The 23528-nt window shown below is 34.3% G+C and overlaps 1 protein-coding gene and 1 pseudogene across 17 annotated transcripts in view; one reads left to right on the top strand and one right to left on the bottom strand.

Annotated features, from left to right (window-relative positions):
• FIP1L1 (factor interacting with PAPOLA and CPSF1) overlaps nucleotides 1-23528 on the top strand; it is a 91094-nt gene that overhangs the window by 44337 nt on the left and 23229 nt on the right. For 9 of the 17 annotated variants that reach the window (XM_049886916.1, XM_049886919.1, XM_049886909.1 and 6 more), the window contains 3 exons: nucleotides 9456-9549; nucleotides 11017-11173; nucleotides 21568-21594. In XM_049886916.1, the coding sequence (XP_049742873.1) occupies nucleotides 9456-9549; nucleotides 11017-11173; nucleotides 21568-21594 (278 nt within the window). The remainder of the gene's footprint in view (nucleotides 1-9455; nucleotides 9550-11016; nucleotides 11174-21567; nucleotides 21595-23528) is intronic. The other 8 variants (XM_049886917.1, XM_049886915.1, XM_049886918.1 and 5 more) reach the window with 1 other exon arrangement.
• On the bottom strand, nucleotides 7022-7397 carry LOC126077441 (mth938 domain-containing protein-like; annotated as a pseudogene).

Raw genomic sequence — 23528 nt, 5'->3', positions numbered from 1 at the left:
AGAGATTATACTTTGATGCCTGACTTGTAAATACAGACGGCAGTACTTCCCAATTTACCATTCGAGGTTTTAAACATTTATGGTATATGTAGGATGATTTTGTTTGCTGCTGTTCTGCTTTTGTTGTACAACCTTAAGCTTCCTGGGCAGCTTGATGCTACATTAATGTGCCTGTGATTATTTTAATTTACAAACTTGTAAATATGTAAATTATGATGAGATACTTTGACCATAACACCTGAAAGAAAAGCAAAGGAAGCAGAATCTAAAGGGGGTAAACACTATCAAAATTTAATTTTCTTAGATTTCTGTGGGGTCTAAATTATATATTCTACATGAATTACAAGAATTTCTAGTCAACTTGCTTTGATTGGATTTCCTGTTGGAGAGTAAGCTTAGTAGTCTCAAAAGCAAGTGTTTATCTTAAAAAATATTTTAATTTTTTGAAGATCAAAATAAAAGGGTAAGTCTAGTCATTGAATAGATAAAAACGTTATCTATATTCTTAAGAGTACAAATTGCATGTATTGTTTTAGCCAATTATAGAATAAAAAGTTGGAGATAACTATTATTTTTAAAGGAGCCCTGGTTGCTCAGTGGTTAAGAGCTCAGCTGCTAACCAAAAAGTCAGCAGTTTGAATCCACCAGCTCCTCCTTGGAAACTGTGGGGGCAATTCCCTGTCCTCTAGATGTTTTTCCATATGTATGGTGATATTGATTGATCTTTGCTTTTAAAACCAAAATAGCTTTGAAAAAACCAATAGAAACACATTTTCAAGAGAGTTATTTTAAATAACGAAAAGTGTGGAGTGTTGACAGTTTTTCACATTTGACATCTCTGTGGAAATTTCCATATATTAATTAACTTGATTATTATACCACGCACAGGGACACACTTGTATTTATACTTAAATAAGCTGGCAATAACTTGGACCTCCTGTTTACTGATCCCAAAAGAATTGCACAGTAAGATACTTCAGTGTAAATTCATCATCACTACTATACTGGCAATGAATCAGTAGCTATCTTTGCATATAAAGAATGATTACTTTTCTTAAACTTACAAATGTTTCTTGGCATAAATGTTGGATTTGGATTTTATGTTTGGTTTTGTTAGTAACCACCTGTGTGAATTTAGGCAAGCTTCCTAAAGTCTCTAAGCCTTAATTTCCACATTTGTAAAATGATGGGGCTAAACTGTCATCTGTAAGTCCTCTTCAATCCTGAAATTCTTTGTTCTCTGGTTAGTCCCTGGTTTACATGGAAAAGGAGATGTGAGAAATAGGGAATTTACGCAAATTCACAGCTAGTTGACAGGCAAAGCTAGAACTAGTTTTCTGCCTTTTAGTGTTCCTGCAGTTCAGGTAAGTTTACTTTTATAGCCAGAGGATAGAAATGTTTAAAATCGGATATTTTTCAACGTAATTTTTAACTTTATATTTGTTTTGCTTTATTATGTCATAACATCTGAAATTCTTTTTAGAGCAATCTTTTGACTTAGAATTTTTTTAATGTAAGATAACTGTTTGTGATAATACTTTATTTCTTGAAATACGATGACTAATTTATAGAGAAAATATTAGTTCTGATATCAGAAAGTAATAGATCTCAGTATTTACACTGTATAACTCCTCCTATGTTGCCTCTATCACCTCTACTCCCTCCCCCCCCCAAAATATCCTTGGAAACACAAAACTCCCCACTCTGACCTTGTGATTAATCTCTAATTAGTAGGAAATTTGGCACTGTATTTTCACTTTTGAAAATTCCAGAGATAGATAAGTAAGTGAGTATTTGGATATTCATTTGTCATTGAGTCGACTCTGACTCGTGGTAACCCCACGTGTGTCAGAATACGCTGTGCTCCATAGGTTTTTTTCAGTGACTGATTTTTTGGAAGTAGATTGCCAGACCTCTCTTGCAAGGTGGTGCTGAGTAGACTCAAACCTCCAACCTTTCGATTAGCAGCCAAACATGTTAACCGATTGCACCACCCATGTACTCCTAATAAATGAATAAAACCCTAGGGAAAAGCCCTTTTCTCTTTTCAGATGTGTAATATACACATTGTTATAGCATAAGATAGAAAACTAGTTTTCAGTTCTTGCATGTAATATGACTGAGAAATATGGAAGTTTCTTGATCTATTTGTAAAGAACAAATAAGCAGTGGCTGAGATCTTTTCATAAGCTGCTTTATTTGAAGAATCTGGTTTATCTCTCACTTAATTCTTCCTAATTTGTACAATATGATGTTTTCCAAACTCCAGCAGTACTCTTTAAGCTAACTCTCCATGCCAATGGTGTTTTATTGGTGTACATTTGCTTTTTTTTTAATTCAGATTTGTAACACTTGCAAAGCCAGCTAGTAGAAAGAATGAAGCAGTTTTAATGAACACAAAGATTGAAATTGGCAGTATGGTTGACTGCTATAAATTACCCTTAATGTCTGGTTTATTTATGTACCCTGTTTCTATTTTGTAATATCAAATTCTGCTTTTCTTAGGTCATTTAGTTATAAATATTAGATTTTTTGAAATTGTTTTCAATATTAGAATGCTTTTTAACTGATTGAGACTCAAGAATAGTGAGTTTCTTTTCAATGTTGAATCACTAAATATTTAAACCTGCTTGCATTTCTTATAATAGACAAACACAGCAAAGTTATATTAAACTTAAACCAAACCAAACCCGTTGCCATAGAGTTGCTTCTGACTCATAGTGATTCTGTAGGACAGAGTAGAACTAGAACTGCTCCATAGGGTTTCCAAGGAGCTGCTGGTGGGTTCGAGCTGCTGACCTTTTGGTTCGCAGGCAAATGTTTAACCACTGCACCACCAGGGACCCGATAAACTTGGATGTTAAATCAGTATTGTATCTAAGAGTTCCTGTTCAGTTTGTTTTTGCATCACTTACTATTACTATTATGTATTAATGAGATAATGTACTGGAAAGTTGTCCCCGTACCTTTGTGGCATTTGATTGAGCACTTTGAATGCATGATGTTGTGTGTAGCTTGTAAGATTTTATGTGACTAGACATAAGAAAGCCCTTATTTTTTTAAAGTTCCCCTAAAGAGCTATATCTTTTCCTATCAATGACACATTTAAAAGCATGAAGTTAAGCCTTAAAGATGGCAGGCAAAGTTTTATTCCAAGCTCTGCATAAAAGTGAGTTAATTTGGCTGCGCTAATGAATATGTTCATATCCTCCAGTAAGTCAATTTTTAGCATATTATATATTTTACATTCAAAGTTTTTTTATTTCTTTTTAAAAACAGCTTAAAAAGTAACAGCATTTTTAAAATTCAGGTCCCCTACTAAAATACTGTTGTTGTTGAACACCACTTGTGGAAGAGAGAAGGGTCTTGGAGTTGGTCATACCTGAGCCTGAATCATGGTGTTGTCATTTTACTACTCAGAAGAGCCTCTTTTCGTATCTGTAAAATGAAACTGTTTGGACTTACGTTTTTTACGTGTTGGCTCCCTTTGGACTTCTGCTCTCATCACAGGTTTTATCAGTGTCTTTAAATATAGCAATGATAGAATTAAATTATATGTCATGAAAAAAAAGTTCTCTGATTTTTTTTTGACAGTTTTAGACAGGAGTTATGATTAATAAATCTTTACCTGAAACATAAATATATTAAATTTTCTTTATAAACTGTCACTATAGACAAAATTATTCTTATAAAAGTAAAAAATCAAAAACAGGTATAGAAGCAGTACCATGTCAGTCCACAAAACTTGAGGCAGTAATATGAAAATATGTATGAAGGACATCCTTACCTTAATTACTAGACCTTGATGGGTAAGAGTTTATATTTATTAAGTAATAAAAAATGAAATATTGATTTTTATCTCCTACTTTACATTCTTTCTAGAGGAGAACAGAATATCTCCCTGCCTTGGGCCTGCTTTTAGGGTTGTAGTCCTCAGTTTTGGCTATGTATTAGAAGTATCTAGGGAACTTGAAGAAATTGATACTTGGGGTCGAGAGATTCTGACTTAGATAGTCTGATGTGCAGCCTGGGCATCGGGATTTTTAAAAGCTGCCCCAGATGATTCTGGTGTGCAGGTAGGGCTGAGAACCACTGATTTAGAGAATTGATTCTGGCATGAAGATTAAAGTCAGATGCTAACTTGGCGGCTTGGGTTTTGAAGTAAAATGATGAAATTTAGCTATAAGGAGAACTGACACATGTAGCATTTTACAGCCTTACAGAATCCTTTCCTGTGTATGATCCTCATTTAGATTCTCTGCCTTTTTAAAAAAGTCTTTTAAGAGACTGATAACCACTCTCAAAGGTGGATTGTATTTCTTGTGTTGTAAGCAGATTGATAGTACATTTGCTGAATTAGAATCCTGCGCATGTTTCCCCCCATCTTTTCTCTTTGCTCATCTTCTTTCCTTCATCTAAATGCCATCTCCTGTGGCCAGATCCGTCCTACTTGTCTTTCAAGACTCATCTCTTTCCTAAAGTACTTTCAGAGATGCTATGCCAGTTTCCATGCAGAACTGTTACAGCCATAGGTTTAGGTGCATGACCTTAGTTAGACATACTAGATGCATCAGTCTTTCAATGTGGGTATGTGGAATAGCCGTATTCTAGGTTTTTTCCTAGAGAATAGACCCCAAACCAAAAAAACAAAATCAGTTGCTGTCGGTTGATCCTGACTCTTGGCCACCCCATGTGTTTCAGAGTAGAACTGTGTTCTAGAGGGTTTTCAGTGGTTGATTCTTCTTAAGTAGATCACCAGGCCTTTCTTCTAAGGTACCTCTGGATAGACTTGAACCTCAAACGTTTTGATTATAGCCAAGTGCTGCTTCTTACTAAAAGCTCTGTTGTGAAAAAACAACATTCATAGATTTCTGCAAGGATGTGGGATTCATCCATTCCTTTAGAATAGTGGGTCTGAACTTTAAGCACTGATACTTGAAAGTTTACTGCAAACTGTGGACTCTTGTCTGAGGAATACATGTATTCATCTGATTTAGTTTAGGGAACTCCTAATCCCTCGTTAAAGAACTGTCTATGCTAGTTAAGACTTTTACCTCTCATTAAGCACAGTTAAACCCTTAGATCAAGCTATTAGAAGGGCTGTATACCCAGACAATATTGTCTTGCTTCCCTTTGATTAAATTGCCTTTACTGAGTTGTACGTTGCTGTTAGGCTTCACCAGCCATTGAAGCACGTTATGAGAAACAGCTCTGTGAAATGCAGTTTTGTTTTCGTTGTAATATTGAAGACTTTGTTCCTATTTCGGTGTTTTCAGAGCATAAGCTTGCAGTCCATTAGTGGGTTATGTAATCAGTTTAGTGGTTTTGACCAATATTTCTTGGTTTTAAATTGTTTAGTTTGCTTTTTCCCTTTGTTATATTTAAATACTAATAAAATCATATTTGATATCAATATACTTTTTCCTTTATAGTAAGTGTAAATATTGTTTCATGTAACTTTTGTTTTACTTTTTTATATAATGAGTATACTGGATTGCTATACAAAAGGTATTTCTTAACTGCATTTTGTGATCAAAAAAGTTGAAAAATATTGCGTGCACCCTATCATACTTTGTTTTAAGGTGGACTCAGAGGGGTTTTTTGTCTTTATTCTCATCTGTAGAATGGGACTAACCATAGGGTTATTATGAGGAGTAAATCCTATAAAGCACTTAGTACAGTCGTTATGGAGCGTATAGTAGACTGTCGGTAGAGTCTAGCTATTAGTATTATTACCAAGAAAAGAGGCCTTCTTTAGAGCTAATGGTTTCTTTTTATTTTATGCACATTAAAGACTTTTTGTCATTAATGCCGTCCTTTACTTTGGCTGATAACAGTAGAAAGCCCAGATAAATTTGTGGTACAAGGTTAGCAACTAGTCTTTGGTCTGTCTTCCCTTGACCCTGATTGTGTCGTTCTAAAAAATTTCTGTTACATCTCTAAGCAGCCCTCAACCCCTTCTAGAACATCAGAATTGTTAAAATGACAATTTAATTACATCATAATTTCAGAGATGTTTCATATTCATCTGTGTCAATTGAAAGCTAGAGGCTTTTCTGAACAGTCAGTGCCTGTATTAAACTGTAGATTAACTCAGTTATCCAGGGTGGTTAGTTTCTGTCTGTCAGCTTTTTATCGTATGATTGAATCCAATATGGAGAAGACAATCGTAGCAGCATCAGTTGTCTGTCTCATTAAAGAAGTTAGTAGGCCCAGTTAAACTTTTGCTATGTGGAATTCCAAGTTACAGTAGATTTCCTCATAGAGAACCTCTAGTAAACCTTTTTATGCAGTGAAATAAAAAGGAGTCTATCAAGAACTTTCATGGAATAATATGGTTCAAGAGGTTATTGTTTTCCATAATGTGTCATCACAGTAACAATGGATTGCTTCATCATTCATCTATATTAAGTATTATGTGATTTTTTTTTTTTTTTGGTTATTTTGATGCATACTTACCAGTCATTAAATATTTCTGCACAAAATTGTGAAACCTCAGTTAACTTTAAATTTCTGATCAAGATAAATCCATTCGTGTGATAAAAAAGCCTGGTCATGGGTGTATTATTATAAAAATGTAGGGAGTTGGAGTTTTCTGGACTCCTTCCAGGAATATACATTTAGTAAGGCTGATTTCTTAGTTGCATGTTTTTAGAAATACAATAATTTGCCACTTAGGAGTCTTTAGTGATTACATAATCTGCTTAAATTTTCTAAAGCTGAAGAAAAGTAATTAGATTTCTCTGACTATATGTAAAATAAACTTTAAGAGATAAATACTTCCATGTTTCCCAGAGGTTTTTTTTTTTTTTTTTTTGTACACTGGTGGTATAGTGGGTTAAGGATGACGTCTGCTAACCCAAAGGTCTGCAGTTCGAATCCACCAGGCACTCCTTAGAAACTCAATGGGGCAGTTCTGCCATGTCCTGTAGGGTCGCTATGAGTTGGAATTGACTCCATGGCAGTGGGTACGGATGGGGTTGTATGTTGCTTAGTGATTTATTCTCCTCTTAAGACGCCATCAGCAGGTGGAATGGAATGCACCAAACACTTCCACCCTGAGCCCTTGGGCAATCAAGGCATTATATTCCTTACTGCCTGCTGTGTCTGGAGCACCTGCACATCAATGCCTTGTTTTTCAAGGTGCTCCACAGGTGATGAAGGCATCTTCAAGGCCTCACTCATTTCTCAGCCAGTCACAGGAATCTGTGCACCCTTCTTGATAAACTTCTTCCATATCTGCAGGCTGCCCACCAGGAGAGTGCTCAGTTCTTGTTTCTTTCCGATTCCAAACTGGACTGACCCTGGCCACACTTTACAGTCCTTACAGGTTTTAGTAGAACCTTGTACTTTAATTTGTTCCCAGGAGAGGAAAGCCATTTCAGGAGAACACATAAGGAGCTTATCTGAAATCACATGTCCTCTTTTCTTGGAGTTGTGTTCCGAAATGGTTCTGTGCTTTCCTCTCACCTTGGTTTGTTCCTCTCAGAGTTTTTGAAAGCAGGTATGCCTAGAAATCCAGAGTAAAAGGCTATAGAAATCTTTCCGCTTAACACAAAAATTAAAGTATTAGACTTAAGTTTTGCTGCTTTTAACAGTTTGTGAGAATTAGCAATCCAAATTGTAAATCCAAGAAAATTTTTGAGAATTTGCCCTTTATGGGAATAAATTTTAAAAGTTGGGAAAGGTAGACTCCAGAGATTGGAAATAGAAAAGAGCGGGAAAGAGAATAGTAGAAGTAAAGATTTTTACAGTATGTCTGGATTGTAGTAAATGATGAGGGAAATCCTAGCCTCAGAATACACACCTGTATCTGTTAGGATGTTGGAGTCTGAGATGTTTGTACATGAGAGGGCTGATGGCATGTGCTTTGGTATGAAGTTAATGGTGGGCATAGCTTTGTAATCTTAAGTTTTAAGAAAGAAATTGGAACAATATTTGTTTTATATTAGAGGTGCTTGGATTTTTCTGTTGTGTGAATACTAGAATATTTTTCCAGATATATCGGAGCGGATAAGTTAAATAAAATCTCTCTTTGTCCCTGGAATCATGAGGGAACCTGGGAAGTCAGTGAGCCGGGCATAAAATCAGAAATTTGGCAATGAACATTTTTTTATCGGATTAAAATTATAGAGAAAGGAAGTCTTAAGTGGGCGAGAGAAGGTAAGTGGGGATCGACTATGTACTTGAAGACATTTCAGATGCCGTTTTATACTTTTTATAGGGCTGTCTTTATTTCGTGAGCATAAAATTATGGGGCTTTCCAAGGTTCACTTGTGATGAACTCTCTTCAACTCTCACCTTTCTCAAAGGTGAATCCTTTTTCCATGAGGCAGCATGGCCCAAGGGAAGGAGTCTGTAGACTTGGGAGTCAGAAAGACTCATATTTAAAACTTAACGTTTGCCGTCTAATATGACTCAGATAAATGACTTCACTCTGATCCATAGTTTTATCATTTCTAAAAAGTAGACAGTAATTTTTAAGTTAGGGGTTATTGTAAGGTTTAGGTGTAACATGTAGGAATTCAACAAATGGTAACTGCTGTTATCAGTAATCACTTTAGGAACCTAACTGGGGGTTGTAGAAGGATACATGGTATTTTACGTCTGTAAAGTTTGAAAGGCAGAATTGTTCAGAGCAGAAATACAGAGAAATTGATCTAATTTGCTTCCATTTTTTTCATTGCCTATTCTTATAAGTGACTTCTGTGTCTCATTAAGCATATATACTTTTATAAAGTCCGTAGTCAAGTATACAATGACTTTTAACATTGTAATTTTTAAAATTTAACTTCGATTTCCCTGTTACGTTTACAGCATTGTTTTGTCGTAGACTGTTTTTCCATATCATCCTACACTTTAAACTTTAAAAGAAATACAACGGGAGGTAAAAACAGACAATTTAAATTTTTTCCATCTAAAGACAAGTTATCAGGAGTGGAAAACTGCTTCCCTTTTAGTATTCTAATGCTTAGAATATATCAATAAGGAAAGTATCCTCTGTTTGAAAATGAGCATTCTTTCTTTTCAAGCCTTTTTGGGGAATTTTTTAAAAGTTTCTGTAATGGAACTGTGATACATGTTACAGTTAGAGTGATCAGCCCGTTTTGTTTCCATTCGTTAGACATTTGCCACGTGATTCAGTTCCACAAAGGTAAATTCAGTTGGAGAATACTAAAAAATGGTAAATTTAGAAGGAAAGCTGTGTAAATACTTATAACTGAATATTACGATCATTGTTGGGTGTGTTGTTTCTAGCTTATTTAAGAAACTCAGCTTTTAATGGCAGTACGAAGTAGTGAGATCTCAGTCATTGAAGTTTCTTCAATGTGTGTTGTGAATCGGGTTTTAAAGTATATTGCAAAGGTTTTAGATTTTATTTTCAGTGAATATTTTCATTTGTTTTCCAATAGCTAATTAGGTGAAACTGAATTGATTCCATTTTTATGTTACAGGAGATTGTCTGGGGCAATCGATGTTATTGGTCAGACTATAACCATCAGCAGAGTAGAAGGAAGACGACGGGCAAATGAAAACAGCAATATACAGGTTTAGTATTTAAAAATCAGTTATTTCTAACTTAAAGATTATATCCATGCCCTGATTTAATTTGCTCAGTAGGTATGCTTTAGGTGCAACAAAGAGATTTAAAATGTAGACCTAGTCACTCTTATATTTATTTCAAAAGCTTTCCCTTTTATAATTTATAACCTTTTGGATCTTTTTTTAGTAAGAATTGTTGTATGTCCCCTCCCAACCCCCTGTTATACATGTATTCTATAGGTTCATTAAAAAAAATTTTTTAAAAGGAAAGCATGAGAAAAGTTTAAGAAGACAATAAAAATCACCGTAAGTCTTCTCTCTTGAAGATAACCACTCTTAAGATTATGGTCCATCTCTTCCTTGTCACTATGATTATGCATATCCTTTTTTCATATAAAATTGTCATTTGCATTTTCCCATATTCTTAATATGATTCGAAGTCTTTTCATGGTAGCATCATTGTATGGGTATATTATGACACAACATTTCTGACAGAAGTGCATTTCCTTTTTTTTCAAGTGAGAGTGTAAAGAGATGAGTAACAGACTTTCAGTGATCAAATTATGTAGCTTGGTCACACTTTTTCATCATTTATTCCTTGTTTTTAATAAGATGTTCTTATTAGCAGAAGCATTATAAAAATTACTGTACTTAAATATAGGAAAAGTTAATTAAAGGAGGGGTTATTTGTTTAAATCATCTGCTTTAGTCAGAAAGGATCTTAGAAGTATAAACTGAATATACAACGTGGCTGTTTTTGCTGTATTTCCAAAACTTGTTTGTTTGCACATCACAGTCACTAGGGAGCTTGTTGAAAATCCAGTTTCCTAGATGTCACTTTCCTTGCTGTTGTATTTCAGTAGGTTTAGGGTACTTCTTATGCTGTCTGTCTCTTACCTGTTCATACAGACAAGCATTTTGCAAATACTGCTTTTTTTTTTTTTCCAAGTATAAACCCGTGTTTTAAGTTTCTAAGGTTCACATGAAGAAATTATTTACACGTTTTGCTGTTTGTTACATGCAACCTTCTAGTCTTTTACTTTGCAACCTGGAGATGAAAGGCTCTTTACAGTGAATGAGTCTTCTGCCATGTTAATCTCTTAATGCTAGTATCTGTGATTAATGATTCCATTGTCTTAACTTGAGTACTCTTGTTAGGTAAAATGGATAACATTCGTTTTGTTTATAAAATAATTGGTGTTTAGAATTTTTTTGTAAGAATTCAGTTCTTTCTAGGCTTTGAATATGAACATTTAAAAAAGTATGCGTGTTTAAGTACGTACACACACATATCAACACAGAAATATTATCCCTCCAAATAAATATTTGTGTGTGAATAAAACTTTTGTTTCTTCAATTAAATGAAATTGATTTAATCTTAGAACATTTATTTCGTTTCAATTAAATGAAATTGATTTAATCTTAGATAAGAACATTTACTTATCTTTATAATTAACTATGTTCTAATTTTAGGTTCTTTCTGAAAGATCAGCTACTGAAGTAGACAACAATTTCAGCAAACCACCTCCGTTTTTCCCTCCAGGAGCTCCTCCCACCCACCTTCCACCTCCTCCATTTCTTCCACCTCCTCCAACTGTCAGTACGGCTCCACCTCTGATTCCACCACCAGGTAAATAGTAAATAAGACATTTGATTTTTGAAAGAAAAAAATAGCCTGTGAGTTACTTCTATTTTGAATGTAACAGTTAAATTATATTTGAAAGTAAGATCTTCAGTGATTGCGTAGTTTAAAGTAATAGATACAATATTTATGTTCACTCTTCAACAGATTCACACTGAAACTGATGTAAATCTAAAGAATGTACAATAACCCAAGCTAAAGTTGCTAAATAGTATATGTGTAAATCCATATTGAATTGTAAACCATATGTTAGTATGTTTTGAAAGATTTTTTAAAGACACTTTTAGAATTGGAGATGGTTAAAAAAAAAACTTCAACCTGATCTTCTTCCTTGTTTGTATACTGGTTTCCTTTTAGGAGACTGCATCTGGGTGCTAAGCACTTGGTATTTCCTTTTTTAAAACAAGACAGAAAATTGATGTAAATTTTCACTATTCTTAGCTACCTTTTGATTATTCATGAAAAACTAGGTCAGTCATAATAGAGAACAAAATTCACAAACAATCCCAAAATTTCATTTTTATTTACACTTTCAGCTTCTCGCTAGAGGCCTTTTTCGTTCTTTTATTCCCAGTAAGCTTTCAGTATTTATCACTTTAGAAAATTTTTACAAAACTGACAAGATTGAGTGAGATTATAATTTCTTCCTGGGGAAAAATGCCAGTTGTAGATGGTAATATGATTATGCGCTATCATTAATATTAAAAAACTAGCTGCCGTTACTAATCAGAACTGCATGTCAGATGTGTTAGGCTATGCTTTCTATTAATAAAATTAATATGTACTAAACAGTCATGTACTCTCACTCACTTTGCGTTTGCTAGAGAGCTGTCGTCATTTTCAGGTACCAACTGTGATCAGAGAACAGAGCCAAAATAAAGGGCCTATATAGTCCTTCCCTAACATACCCATCCTTAGCCCCTTAATGTCAGCCATGTCCTCTGTCTCACATCTACATTACTGTTGATTCCCTTCCACTCTCACCCCTACCCTCAAAAAAGATTTTAAAAATTAATGGGAAAAATGACTTGGGGCTTTTAGAGACTCTGTTGTCTCAAAAATAGAGGAAAGAAAAGACTGGAGTAGGTTAGAGGTGCTTACTCCAGATGACATTATTTCTAAGATTCAATTTCTTGTTCTTAAGTTGGGATTGGGTCCATGATTCTTGAGTCTTTAATATGCCAAGAATAAACTAAATGAAGAAAGTTAAGAGGACTTAGATAGTTCATAAACGAGTCCCTAGTCCTTTGGAATAGTTAGATAAAATGCAGAAATAGTTCATTTTCTTTACATATTTGATTAATGAGACTAAAAGAGGAGCAGTGTATGTAGTCAGTTGGTACAAAAATGAGATGATCCTTAGACTGGATTGCTCTGTAATCTTATTCAAACTTTACTAGGTACATAATTTGAAAGAATTTTCTTATTTATTGGCTAATATACCCTCAATTGGCTAACATTTGATGTACATTTAAATTAGCTCTTTATTAAAATAAATAAGAGAGAAACGGTATGAATTATTGTTGAAAAATAAATATTTGATTGGTATAAAAATATTCAAAAGCTCTTTAGGATATTACTGATATTATCTGGAAATTCACCTTTGTCAGAATAGTAAAATTATCCCATTTCTTTGCTGTATAACCTTTGTTTATAAGGATAATAAATCTCTTTATCATGTTTAGGTTATGGATGGGATTATCCTGTGGAGTATTACTGATTGTTTTTATGTTACTTAATCTGTTTATCTACTTAAAGTTAATTCCCAGCTACATGTTTTCTATATTTTAAATACCTGTCCAGGATCTACCAGTCACTCCGTGGAAACCCTGTGGGGCAGTTCTACTCTGTCCTATAGGGTCTCTAAACAGTGGGTTTGTTTTGTTTTGTTTGGTCCAGATTTCCTTTTATGCTTGTTCTTGGATTACATTTGCATGCTGTCCTGACAGCATTTAAGGAATACAGATTAATCCTAATGCTGATTTAAGCAGTTCTAACTGACATACTTGCTAGGGCGGGGGGAGGGATACCAATTCATATTAAAACCAGATATTTTTTATAAATTGAGACTGTCTGAATTATTTCTTATTTTTACTAGATTGCTTTTTTGCTAGCTGTTGAAGAGTATAGATTGTGCATTTTCATCTGTATTTCCCTGTAGTGCTAGTCGCAGTGTCTTGCATATACTGACATTCCCTAAATCTGCTAGCTAATTGAGTTAACATATTTATGTATTTATAAAGCCAGAGGTGATTTTCAGATTGACAGCTTGGTACAGGCACTTACCAGTCAAAATGAGCACTGGCTCTAAACAGTAGTATGGGTGCATAGATATATGCCAGCTGAATGTTGTTCCCGCTTAAAGCCACATTTTCAGTTAGCATTTACTTTAGAACCACGTGATGATAGTATGTTCTATAGAGCGTGCTGTAATTTAGATCATCTAAAGAATCACAAGCGGCTAATGAGAAAAAGGTGTGGCTCAGAAGTCTTGTTGTAAGTATTGCCTTAAAGAATACTCCATTTTTCTGCGAGAAACCTTTTTATTTTTTGTATGAAATACTAAAAGGAAAACAATATTTTGAGAATTGATTTAAATGTTGCCTTTGTTAACATTAGCTTTCTAATACTTAAGTTATTAAGACTAAAGTCCTATATAAGATAGGGCAAATATAATAATGATATTCCATGTCCATTCTTTGAGATGATCCATACTTTGATGACCAGACATCCAGATTTGCCAGGAACGGTACCAGTGTATAGCTTTTGTTTCAGCATACTTATTTTACTCTCAGAAATGCTGTAGTTTGGAAGATATAATTTATGGTCAGCTATTCTTAGAGGTTCACAGACATGACTGTTTGTATAAGTAGATAATCTTTAATAACGATGAGGTAAGAGACAACTCATCCAAGAGACTTTTTCTGTTGAATATTGACAGAAGAAGAGAGATATATTGCCTCCCCTCCCCCTCAAACACACGTCTACAAAACATATATGAAATCTTGTTAGTTACACAAGGAGGACAAAGTATGTCTGGCCCCAGTGAATTTATATGAAGAGTAGATTATGCATTAGAATGTACAGCAAAGATGGAGGGGACCTCCGGTCCTGAGTTAACGTCTGACTATTGAATTCGCTTTTTTAAATAGGGAAGTAATGTGGTTCCTTGTGGCAATACTGGAAATAGCTTGGAAACAAATACTGGCTAATCAAGGTCTTCTATAATTTTCGGAGAACCTGTTACTTTCATCTTCTGGTTAACCAGAAAATAGTTTCTTTTATATTAAGTCTTTTCAGGAATATATTAATGTGGTTTCATGCTTCCACTAAACAATAATAAAAACTATAGCTAATACTTACTGATTGCTGACCAAGTGCCACGCACTATTATTGTGAGCTCATTCCATTTGATTCTCGAATATCATCTGAAGTAAATAATATTACTCTAATTTTACAGATGAGAAAACTGGGGCTCATAAACCCTTAAGTAATAATAGCTAGAAAGTAGCAGAACGAAAATTCTAATCCAGGTAGTCTGACTCCAAAGCCTATTTTCTTAGTAACCACATTGAAGTGGATCATTATCTATGTAACAAAACTTTATTGGATTATGTGTATTCATTCCAATAAAATACTCTTTTTTTTTTTTTTTTAAGTATTTCCCTGATATTGAAGTGTGTGCATGTGTATTTGTGGATAGAGACGTGAGGGAGGTTGTAAGAGCAGGAATCAGATTATTTTAAAAGTCCAGTTGAAGTTTCACTATTTATCTGACTTGTGTTAAGAAATCTATGTTTAACTGGATGAAACAGTTTTGAAATAACTTGCTTATTGGAAGAAAAATTACAAAGATTTATGTTACAGGATAGATCATTTTTCTTGTTTTTAAAATAAAAGAACTTAATGATTGTGAACAAACTTTTTTTAACTGTGTTCATGCTAGCTATATTAGGTTTTATGGTAGTTTATTTAATTACCTTTTAGATTTTTAAAAGTTACTTCAGTATCTTTATTTTTAATAATGTAGTTATTGAAGGATAGTTGGCAAATTCCATTTAACTTACCTCTTGTGGAATTAATCACCATTAAGATTCATGTTCTATAGGAATTGGGAACAATTGAAATCTAGTTCAGGAGTAGAGTTCTACTCAGAGAAGGCTGTTTGCTTTACTGAGACATAGCTTGTCTAGTCAGGACCGTGGACAAGGCATCTCTGCTTTAAAGTTCGATATAGGGTTTAGCTCTTTATCTAGATTTAAAAATGTATAAGATTTTGCGTTTTAGAAGAAAGTAGATTCTTTCCTAAGACTATTGTTATGTACATCAGTGTCTTGTCATCTAGTACTACTAATCTTATGAACTTAACAACTTGTTCATCCCTTAAATATCTTGATTTTAGGTTAGAGATGATACATGGGAAAAAAAGCAGCTCACACCTGTAGTCTTTCTGCATTTCCCCTAAGGCCTACATTCTCTTTAGATTATTTTTACCAGTCTGGTTCTTTAGTATAGCACTTCACAAACTTTTTGGTCACAGGACTCCTTTGTTCTCATAAAAGTTATTGTGAGCCCCAAAGAGCTTCTGTTTATATATGTTATGTCTATTGATATTTTTTCTTTAGAAATTTAAAGTTATTTTATTTTAAAATACTCAAAATAAACTCATAATATTTTTCCAGAACAACAAAAATCCTAGTGAGAAGAGTATCCTTGCTTTACATTTTTACAGATCTCTGCCACCTGGCTTAATTGAAAAAAGGTGGATTCTCGTTTTTGTTTCTGCATTAAATTGGTTGTGATATATCACGTTATAAAGCTTCTGGAAAACTCCACTATATTCTTGTAAGAGAATAAGAGTGAAAAAAGACAAATAACATGTTAGTATTTTTATAAAAGTACTTATGACCTTGCAGATTTCCTGAAAAGGGTCTCAGGGAACACCAGGGATCCCTGGACCACCCTTTGAGAACTGCTGATTTAGCAAAAGCCCCGCCTGTATTAGATTAATATCAGCACCCTTAAGGAAGTACAGTTTTGTTTAACTAAGAAGCTATTTTCTGAATAATATTCACCTGCCTTTCATACCCACCAGTGCTCTGTGGGAGAAAAGACCTGGCGATCTGCTCTTGTAAAGATAATCGCCTAGGAAACCCTATGGGGGCAGTTCTTTTCTGTCCTGTACGGTTGTGTGAGTTGGAATTGACTTGACAGCACACAACAACAGCAAGCTAATTTTATAGTTCTATTAGAATTTTTGGTCTTACCCAGCAGATTTATGACAGGTTTTTTGGTTTTCAGTTGTTTCAAGTATATGTTGAAAAATAACCGTTCAGGCTTTGATTTTGACTCATGCTCTCTCACACTAAAATTGTGTTGCTGCCAACCCTGTCATAAAAGCCATTTCAAAAAAAGAATTCACCTTTTCTGTTGGGGTCAGTGTTATTTACCTCATACCCATTGCTGTCACGTCGATTCCAACTCATAGTGACCCTGTAGACAGAGTAGAACTGCCCCAAGGAGCAGCTGGTGGATTCGAACTGCCGACCTTTTGGTTAGCAGCCAAATGCTTAACCACTACGCCACCAGGGCTGCAAACCTGTTATTGTTGAATTGATGCGACTGACACTATTTGCCAGAAAATGTAAATATTTCAAAAATTATCTTCAGGTCCCTTTGAAAAAGAATTCTTTGAAGTTCTTAAAAATGGTACACTTTCTCTGTTGTTAGGTTTTTCTGTATTTTAAACTAGTAGTGTTTTCAGTAAATTCAAAATAGGGAATAAAGTTAATTAAATGTAATAAACAGCATTTTCTGGCACCATTAGCATTAATTTAAATACAAATTTAATGGAGATTAAAACTTTCTTTAGGGTGTTGATTTTTGAATGTCTTGTTCCATGGATGCGCCCCTTATAATATTTAATATGTCATAGAAGCTGTGTTTTCTAGAGTTTAATTATGGTTTAATATCTACCTTTTGTTTGCACTGCTCTTCCAGTCATTTCGTGATTATATGTGAGCTGATAGAGATCAACTTCTTTACAAGTTCTTTGTGCAAGCATTGGCATTTCTATCAGAAATGTTTTCATTTGTCTAAAACAGTTTTTGGTTTTGGGAGGCCTTAGATTATTTTATAAATTAGAGAATGCAGAGATCCTGATAAGGATAAAGTAGTTGGTCCATTTTATAGTCAATATAAAGTTATCTTTTTCACCCTTTAGCAGTGATATGTACTGGTGACTTTAGCATGTTTTTTCTTTAAAATTACTTTCATCTAATTTTGCACCTTGTTAAAGGAAGAATTAATCTATTTAATTATTAAGCATGAGTTTTACAGTATTCTGTTTCTATTTTTTATTTTTCTAAAGGGTAGATGACAGATCACACGTATATATGTGTGTCTGTATGTTTGGGTTGTTATGTATGTTTGCGTGTGTATTATTTTAAAAATACGTATATATAGAAAAGCCTTTCTGGGGAACGTGATATTTAAAGATTTTTACAAACCATGCCTTTTTGTACGCAATTCCTTTGTGTAAAATTTATATCTGCGCTTGATGGCTTCGAATTAGAAATCCCTGAGGGGAATGATCAGGCTTATCTATTCTTAACATAAGTAGTGCTAAGATGAAATTTGGGAGTTACTAGCGAGAAGTAAGAAGCATAATTCACATAATCTTTGCCATTGTTTTCCTTTTGCCTGAACCAAATAGAGAAAAGATAGGTGGTTATGTCATATATTGGTTATTTATTGCTCCATAACAAATTACTCCAAATTATAATGGCATAAAACAACATACATTTATTATCTAATGGGGTATGTGGGTCAGGAATCCCACACTGCTCAGCTGGGTCCTCTGCTTCAAACTTCACAAACGTCATAGTCATCTCAAAGGCTTTACTGAGGAAGGATTCACCTCCAAGCTCACTTACCTGTTGGTTGGAGGGATTCATGTCTTCTGGACTGTTGGACTGAGAAGGCCTCCTTTCCTCTCTGGCTATGGACCTCTCCAACATAGTAGCTTGTTTCTTCAAAACATGCAAGCCAAGAAGGCAGTAGAGAGAGTGCCAGCAAGATGGAAGTCACAGTCTTTTGTAGCCTAATCACAGAAGAGACATTCCATCATTTTTACTGTATTTTGTTTGTAGAAATAAGTCACTAGGTCTAGCCCACAATGATGGGAAGTGCATGAATACCACAGATAGATAACAGCATGGATACTGGGAGGCAAGGATCATTGGGAGCCATGTTAGAAGCTGCCTACCACATCAGTTTCTTTGTCTTTGTTTTACGAAATAATGATAAAATGCTTTGAGAATGAATTCATAGATCTTTATTCAGTTTTTTACTTTTTTTTGTAAACGGGAATTTTTAAAAAATATAAGTAAATTCTTTTATATATAATTTTTGGCAGGACTGCTGCCTTTCTATTCTCTTGCCTGAATTCCTTCATTTCCCGAAATAGGATTTCAGATCCCTTCCCCCAGCTGTTGACATTTAAGGGTGTACCATTACATATTAGAAAAATTAAATTCTGTTTGCTTTCTTTTGAGAATGCCAGATGGTATAGGCTGTCATACAGCTTTGTGCCATTTTACTCTTAAGTGTCACATGTAGGTGCTCTTATATGTTTCATAAAAATTTGGGATGGGATTTATTTCATCTGTGCTGAGTCGTTCAGCAATACAATTAGGAAAGTTTAGAATCTATTACAGTGATTCTCAAACAGTGTCCCCAGGCCAGCAGCATATCACCATCTCCTGGAAACCTCTTAGGAATGCAGATTCTCAGGCTCCAGCCCAGACCTACTGAATCAGGAATTCTAGGAGTAGGGCCCAGAAATCCGTGTATAGTATCAAACCATCTAGGTGATTTGGATGTACTCTAAAGTTTCAGAACCACTGATTTATTCATCCCCATTAGAGCTTGAATATTACTTTTGCAAAAGCTTTTGGCCAGTACTAGCAATCTTATTTTTACTACTGTTATACAAGAGTCTTCAGGAAAATAAAAATTTTTTTTTTCATACTCGTTCTACAGATGATGGATTCAGAAAAGAAACAAAATACGTATTTCAGGTCTGTTGGTTGAACAGCGTGTGTGTTGTCCAGTTAGGTGTGGGGTGTTGAGTTAGAGGACAGGGATTTTTGAATGAATTTTCTTTCTTACACTGTTTCTCTTGTTAACAAAAGTCCGGTATTAAATAGTGATTTTTAGATGAGAATGACATTGGCCTTACATTATATCACATAATTTTTTTCAGTTATAGTTGGAAAATACATTTGATTATTTTCAAAGAATAGATGCCATATTGTTTCATCAACTTTATAGTCCTGATTCAGTGAACCCACACTTAGCAATGAAGTAGAGCGTTGAAATAATGTCTTAGATGAAGTATGGGCCTCCCAAGAAGGGCCCTTTCTCAGTGCCATGCCAGCATTCTGATGTGTAGATGTCAGTTGGGGAGATATATGTAGAGCACGTTTCTCTTCGATTGTGTTCTTAATTCCTTCTAGTTGGGGTTTTTCCCCCCTCTAATCTGTCCTGTGCTACTGCTGTAGTAAGAATGAAATTCAAGGCAGGCTTTTTGTTAACTGCCTTCATAGCGTACTTAATAATTTGGTCATACTTTTTTTATGTTTTATGGAAGTTTCACAGAGTTTTTGAGGACTAAATTTTGAGGGGGCTGGCTGGTAATTTCTTAGTTATTTTGCATGAATTCACATTTTAGTAAGCTGTAGTGAAGCATTAGCTGAAGTGCTGCATGCTGCTGCTCGTGTACTCATTTAGGTGAAAGAAGGAGTGTAGTATTTTTTTTTTTTAGGAGTGTAGTATAGGGGTTGATTTTGGTGATGGAGTTGATGTTGGTGATGGGATTGATTTTGGTGTGGTGCTTTATTTTATATGCCTAAAAAATTCATTTATTTAAATGTGAAAACTAGATCAAATAGTGAAGCTCAGTAATATTCTAAAAAAATCTTACCATTCTAAAGAGAATCAGTTAGTAGATACTAAGAACATTCAGTATTCTCTGCCTTTCTTCATTTCCCTTTTTAGTTTGGTGTTCATGGGACTCTGCGAGCTTGTATTGTTTGCTGGGTTTTTTTAGTTTAGTAACTTAGGAAGCAGCAAGATAACCTCAGGGTGGATGAGAATTGCCATTAACTGTGAGTCAGTTTAGTAGACTCTTGTGAGAGCCTAATGATTTTTGAAACATGATGGCTGCTTTACATATCTTTTTCAGTTGTGTTGATTTTATAAGCCTAGCATATCCTTTTATTGCATGGGCAGTTAAGTCAGGTGCTTCAGTCTCCGTTTTAAGGCCATTTGCTGCTTTAAGATTTTTTTATATGAAACCCCTTACTCTGGCAAAACATGCACATTGGAAAATTTCTAAATAAATAATTAGCAGGTGTTTCCATTACGCAGAAAAAAACTTGAGAAAGTGATTCTTTTTTTTTTTTGCCATGCATTTTGTTAATGAATTTGATTATTTCTTTTTGGGACTAATTTTGATGCAGTTTCTAAGATAGGATTTAGTAAACCGCTCTGTGTTGAAGTTATTTATGGTATAAAACTTTTGATGAAAAAGTTGTTAAATTTTTTTCTACTCATCTCTTAAATTTAAAATGCTGAATTTGATTTTAGTATTCAGTAAACATCTATTGGTAAATTCCACATCAGGGTTTAGGGTATATTTGACCAATGTAAATGAAAATGCTTATACATAGCTTATTTTTTGAAGTTTATAATATGCACAAATAATAAGAATCACTCAAATTAGTGTTTACTGATACCTATAGAAGTGAACTTTGTATGTCCTGGAGGTGTCTGTATATAAATTGGCTATACCCCTTTTTGTACTCCCCTAAATCAAGGGAAACATCAACTTTCCCTCACTTCTGCTGACCACAGTAAAGTGATCTAAATGAACTTTTCAGAAATGAATGATAGCCATCATCTTCAGTTATCTTGCTGTACCTATAGTATTAATGAGCCCACTGATCAGTTTACCTACTAAAATGTTAAAATATAAATACATATTTTTAGGGATGATAATATCAGACATTGGTTATCAAATTTAGTTAGTGTTAATGGGATTTGATATTTGTGTATGCACAAGTGTGCTTTATAACATCTTTAACTTCATCTGTGATTACAGCTATTAGGGGAAACTATATGTTATCAAGTTGTTAGTTCTTATCAGGGAAGTCAGATTTGTTATACTGGAATTGTTGGTCCTCTGCAAGAAAACGGAATGATTCTCTTGAGCGAATAGGCCAGGGGTTTTATTTCAAAGTTTGTTTTGGTGATGGCATAAATACATAACAGGTTATGAAATCCAATTACTATATTAAATTTCATCACTTGTTTTTTAGGTATTCCAATAACTGTACCACCTCCAGGTAAAACTTTTTTCATGTTTTCTCCATCATTGTTAATAAACATGAAATTTCAAGCTTCTAGTTACAGGAAGGACAGTGTTGATGCAGTTAGACTAGGAATAGGCTATTGGGATTTCAAGGTCCTATTTTCAGCTCTGCCTTTGCTTCATTCCAGTTTTGATCAAGATATTTAGTTTTCTTATATCTGTCTTACCCATTTCTGTAGAAATAGAGACTCTGAGAAAATTCTTGCCATATCAATTTGTGAAGAAAACAGTATAGGATATAAAATATAATTTTTATATTAATATTTTATGTGATAAAGTGACTACAAGAGAAGAGAAAATTTATTTCGACCTTATCATGATTTCTGATTTTAACCCTGCTGGCATAACTCAGTATGGTGAGAAAATACGTTCTGAATTCTATGACAGTTAGATGGATTCACACCTGGTTGGATGGTTGTTCTTAGAGTGGTGGTTACTTGCTCATTGTTGTAAGGATGTGATCAACAGGAGTGTATACCTGGCTCAGTGTTGTTTTTTTACATTTTTGTCAGTTATTTTTTTTTTTTATAGCGTGATAGCATGCATGCTTACTGAGTTCAATGCTAAAAGCCAAAGGAGGCAAAGAGAATGAAAGGTGACAGTACTTGGAAGGGATGAGTCTAAATTTAAAATGATCTTGATAAACAGAAGTAGTGAAGTTCAGATAACATAAGATAGTGTACATGTTTAGATGTGGGATAGAGAGTTGCTGAGTGTGTATGAATGTGTCTAAAAAAGACTTATCAGGAAAAGTCATAATGGAATCACTGGTGTGTCTTTTTAGTTTAAAAGCAGTCTGATTGTGAGGCTGTGTAAAACAGGATTGTGTGCTCTAGGACTAATGTAATTACTTTGCACTCGTAAGGTGTTTGATAGGGAAGTTAACAGATCCTGAAACTGGATACAGTGAAGGTGAGCATGGTGAACTGGCAAAGTTGAAGCAGGGCTCAAAAGTTGATTTAAATGGACCCAGGAGAAAGGTTGAGAGGATTGGGATTCATTTTTCATGTAGAATGCTATAAAGGAAGTTTAGGGGACGTGTTTTCAAATATAAAAAGGTTAGAGAGAATGGAATGCTTCTTGTCCTCATTGAGGACAGCATATGAATTATAGCATGAGAGATTTAATTTAAATTATATATAATGTATTTTTTAATAGTGAGAGTTGTTAAAACTTGGAAGGAATTAGTATCAGTAGTTATGGAATCGCCATATCTAGAGGTCTTAAATTCTTTTGGTGGGATGCGTTATTGCCTATCTGAATTTGAAAGCATAGAGTAGATAGCTGTTAAGGTCCTTTTCAGCTCTATTACTCTGGTATTTCACTTAGGTATTGTGAATTATTGAGAATGCAGACCTCATGATACAAAGGTGCAAATTATTTTCCTTCTGAACTAATCCAAAAACTACCTTATGTGCCTTTCTTTGTAAAATTCTCTGGGGTTGTGCTGTTTAAAACATGTTTTGTGATGTATGTTCTCAGCCTTAAGCATTTATATATTTACTGGTAAGATTTTATTTATAAATCACACATTTTAAGGAAATTTCTCTACATCTAAAACTCTCAAAATATTTTTGAAAGAGGTAAATGCTGTTTTATTTGCTTCTTAAGTATAATATATCTGGTGGCAACACTACTACCATAATATATATGGAAAAGGTAAGGCATTGAGATTAACTTTCTCACATTCATAAAATGGGCTGTGTGTGGTGCTGAAAATAAGACCGGGTGTCCTGACTCTCAGTTTGTGCTCTGTGTTTTAGACCAGATTGTTCATGTAACATTTTATAGCTCCAAAAATCTGTTTATAAGTTTAAGCTCCATTTTCTTCCTGTTCATTATAACATAGAGAAGTACATTATGTCCCCAGAGAAATTTAGTGATATGCAGCAACCTTTTTTCTTTCTT

The sequence above is a fragment of the Elephas maximus genome, chromosome 5 (genome assembly GCF_024166365.1).
Source record: "Elephas maximus indicus isolate mEleMax1 chromosome 5, mEleMax1 primary haplotype, whole genome shotgun sequence".
NCBI lineage: Eukaryota > Metazoa > Chordata > Mammalia > Proboscidea > Elephantidae > Elephas > Elephas maximus.
The sequence above is the reverse complement of the archived record's forward strand: the minus strand, read 5'-3'. Positions and strand labels throughout refer to the sequence as shown.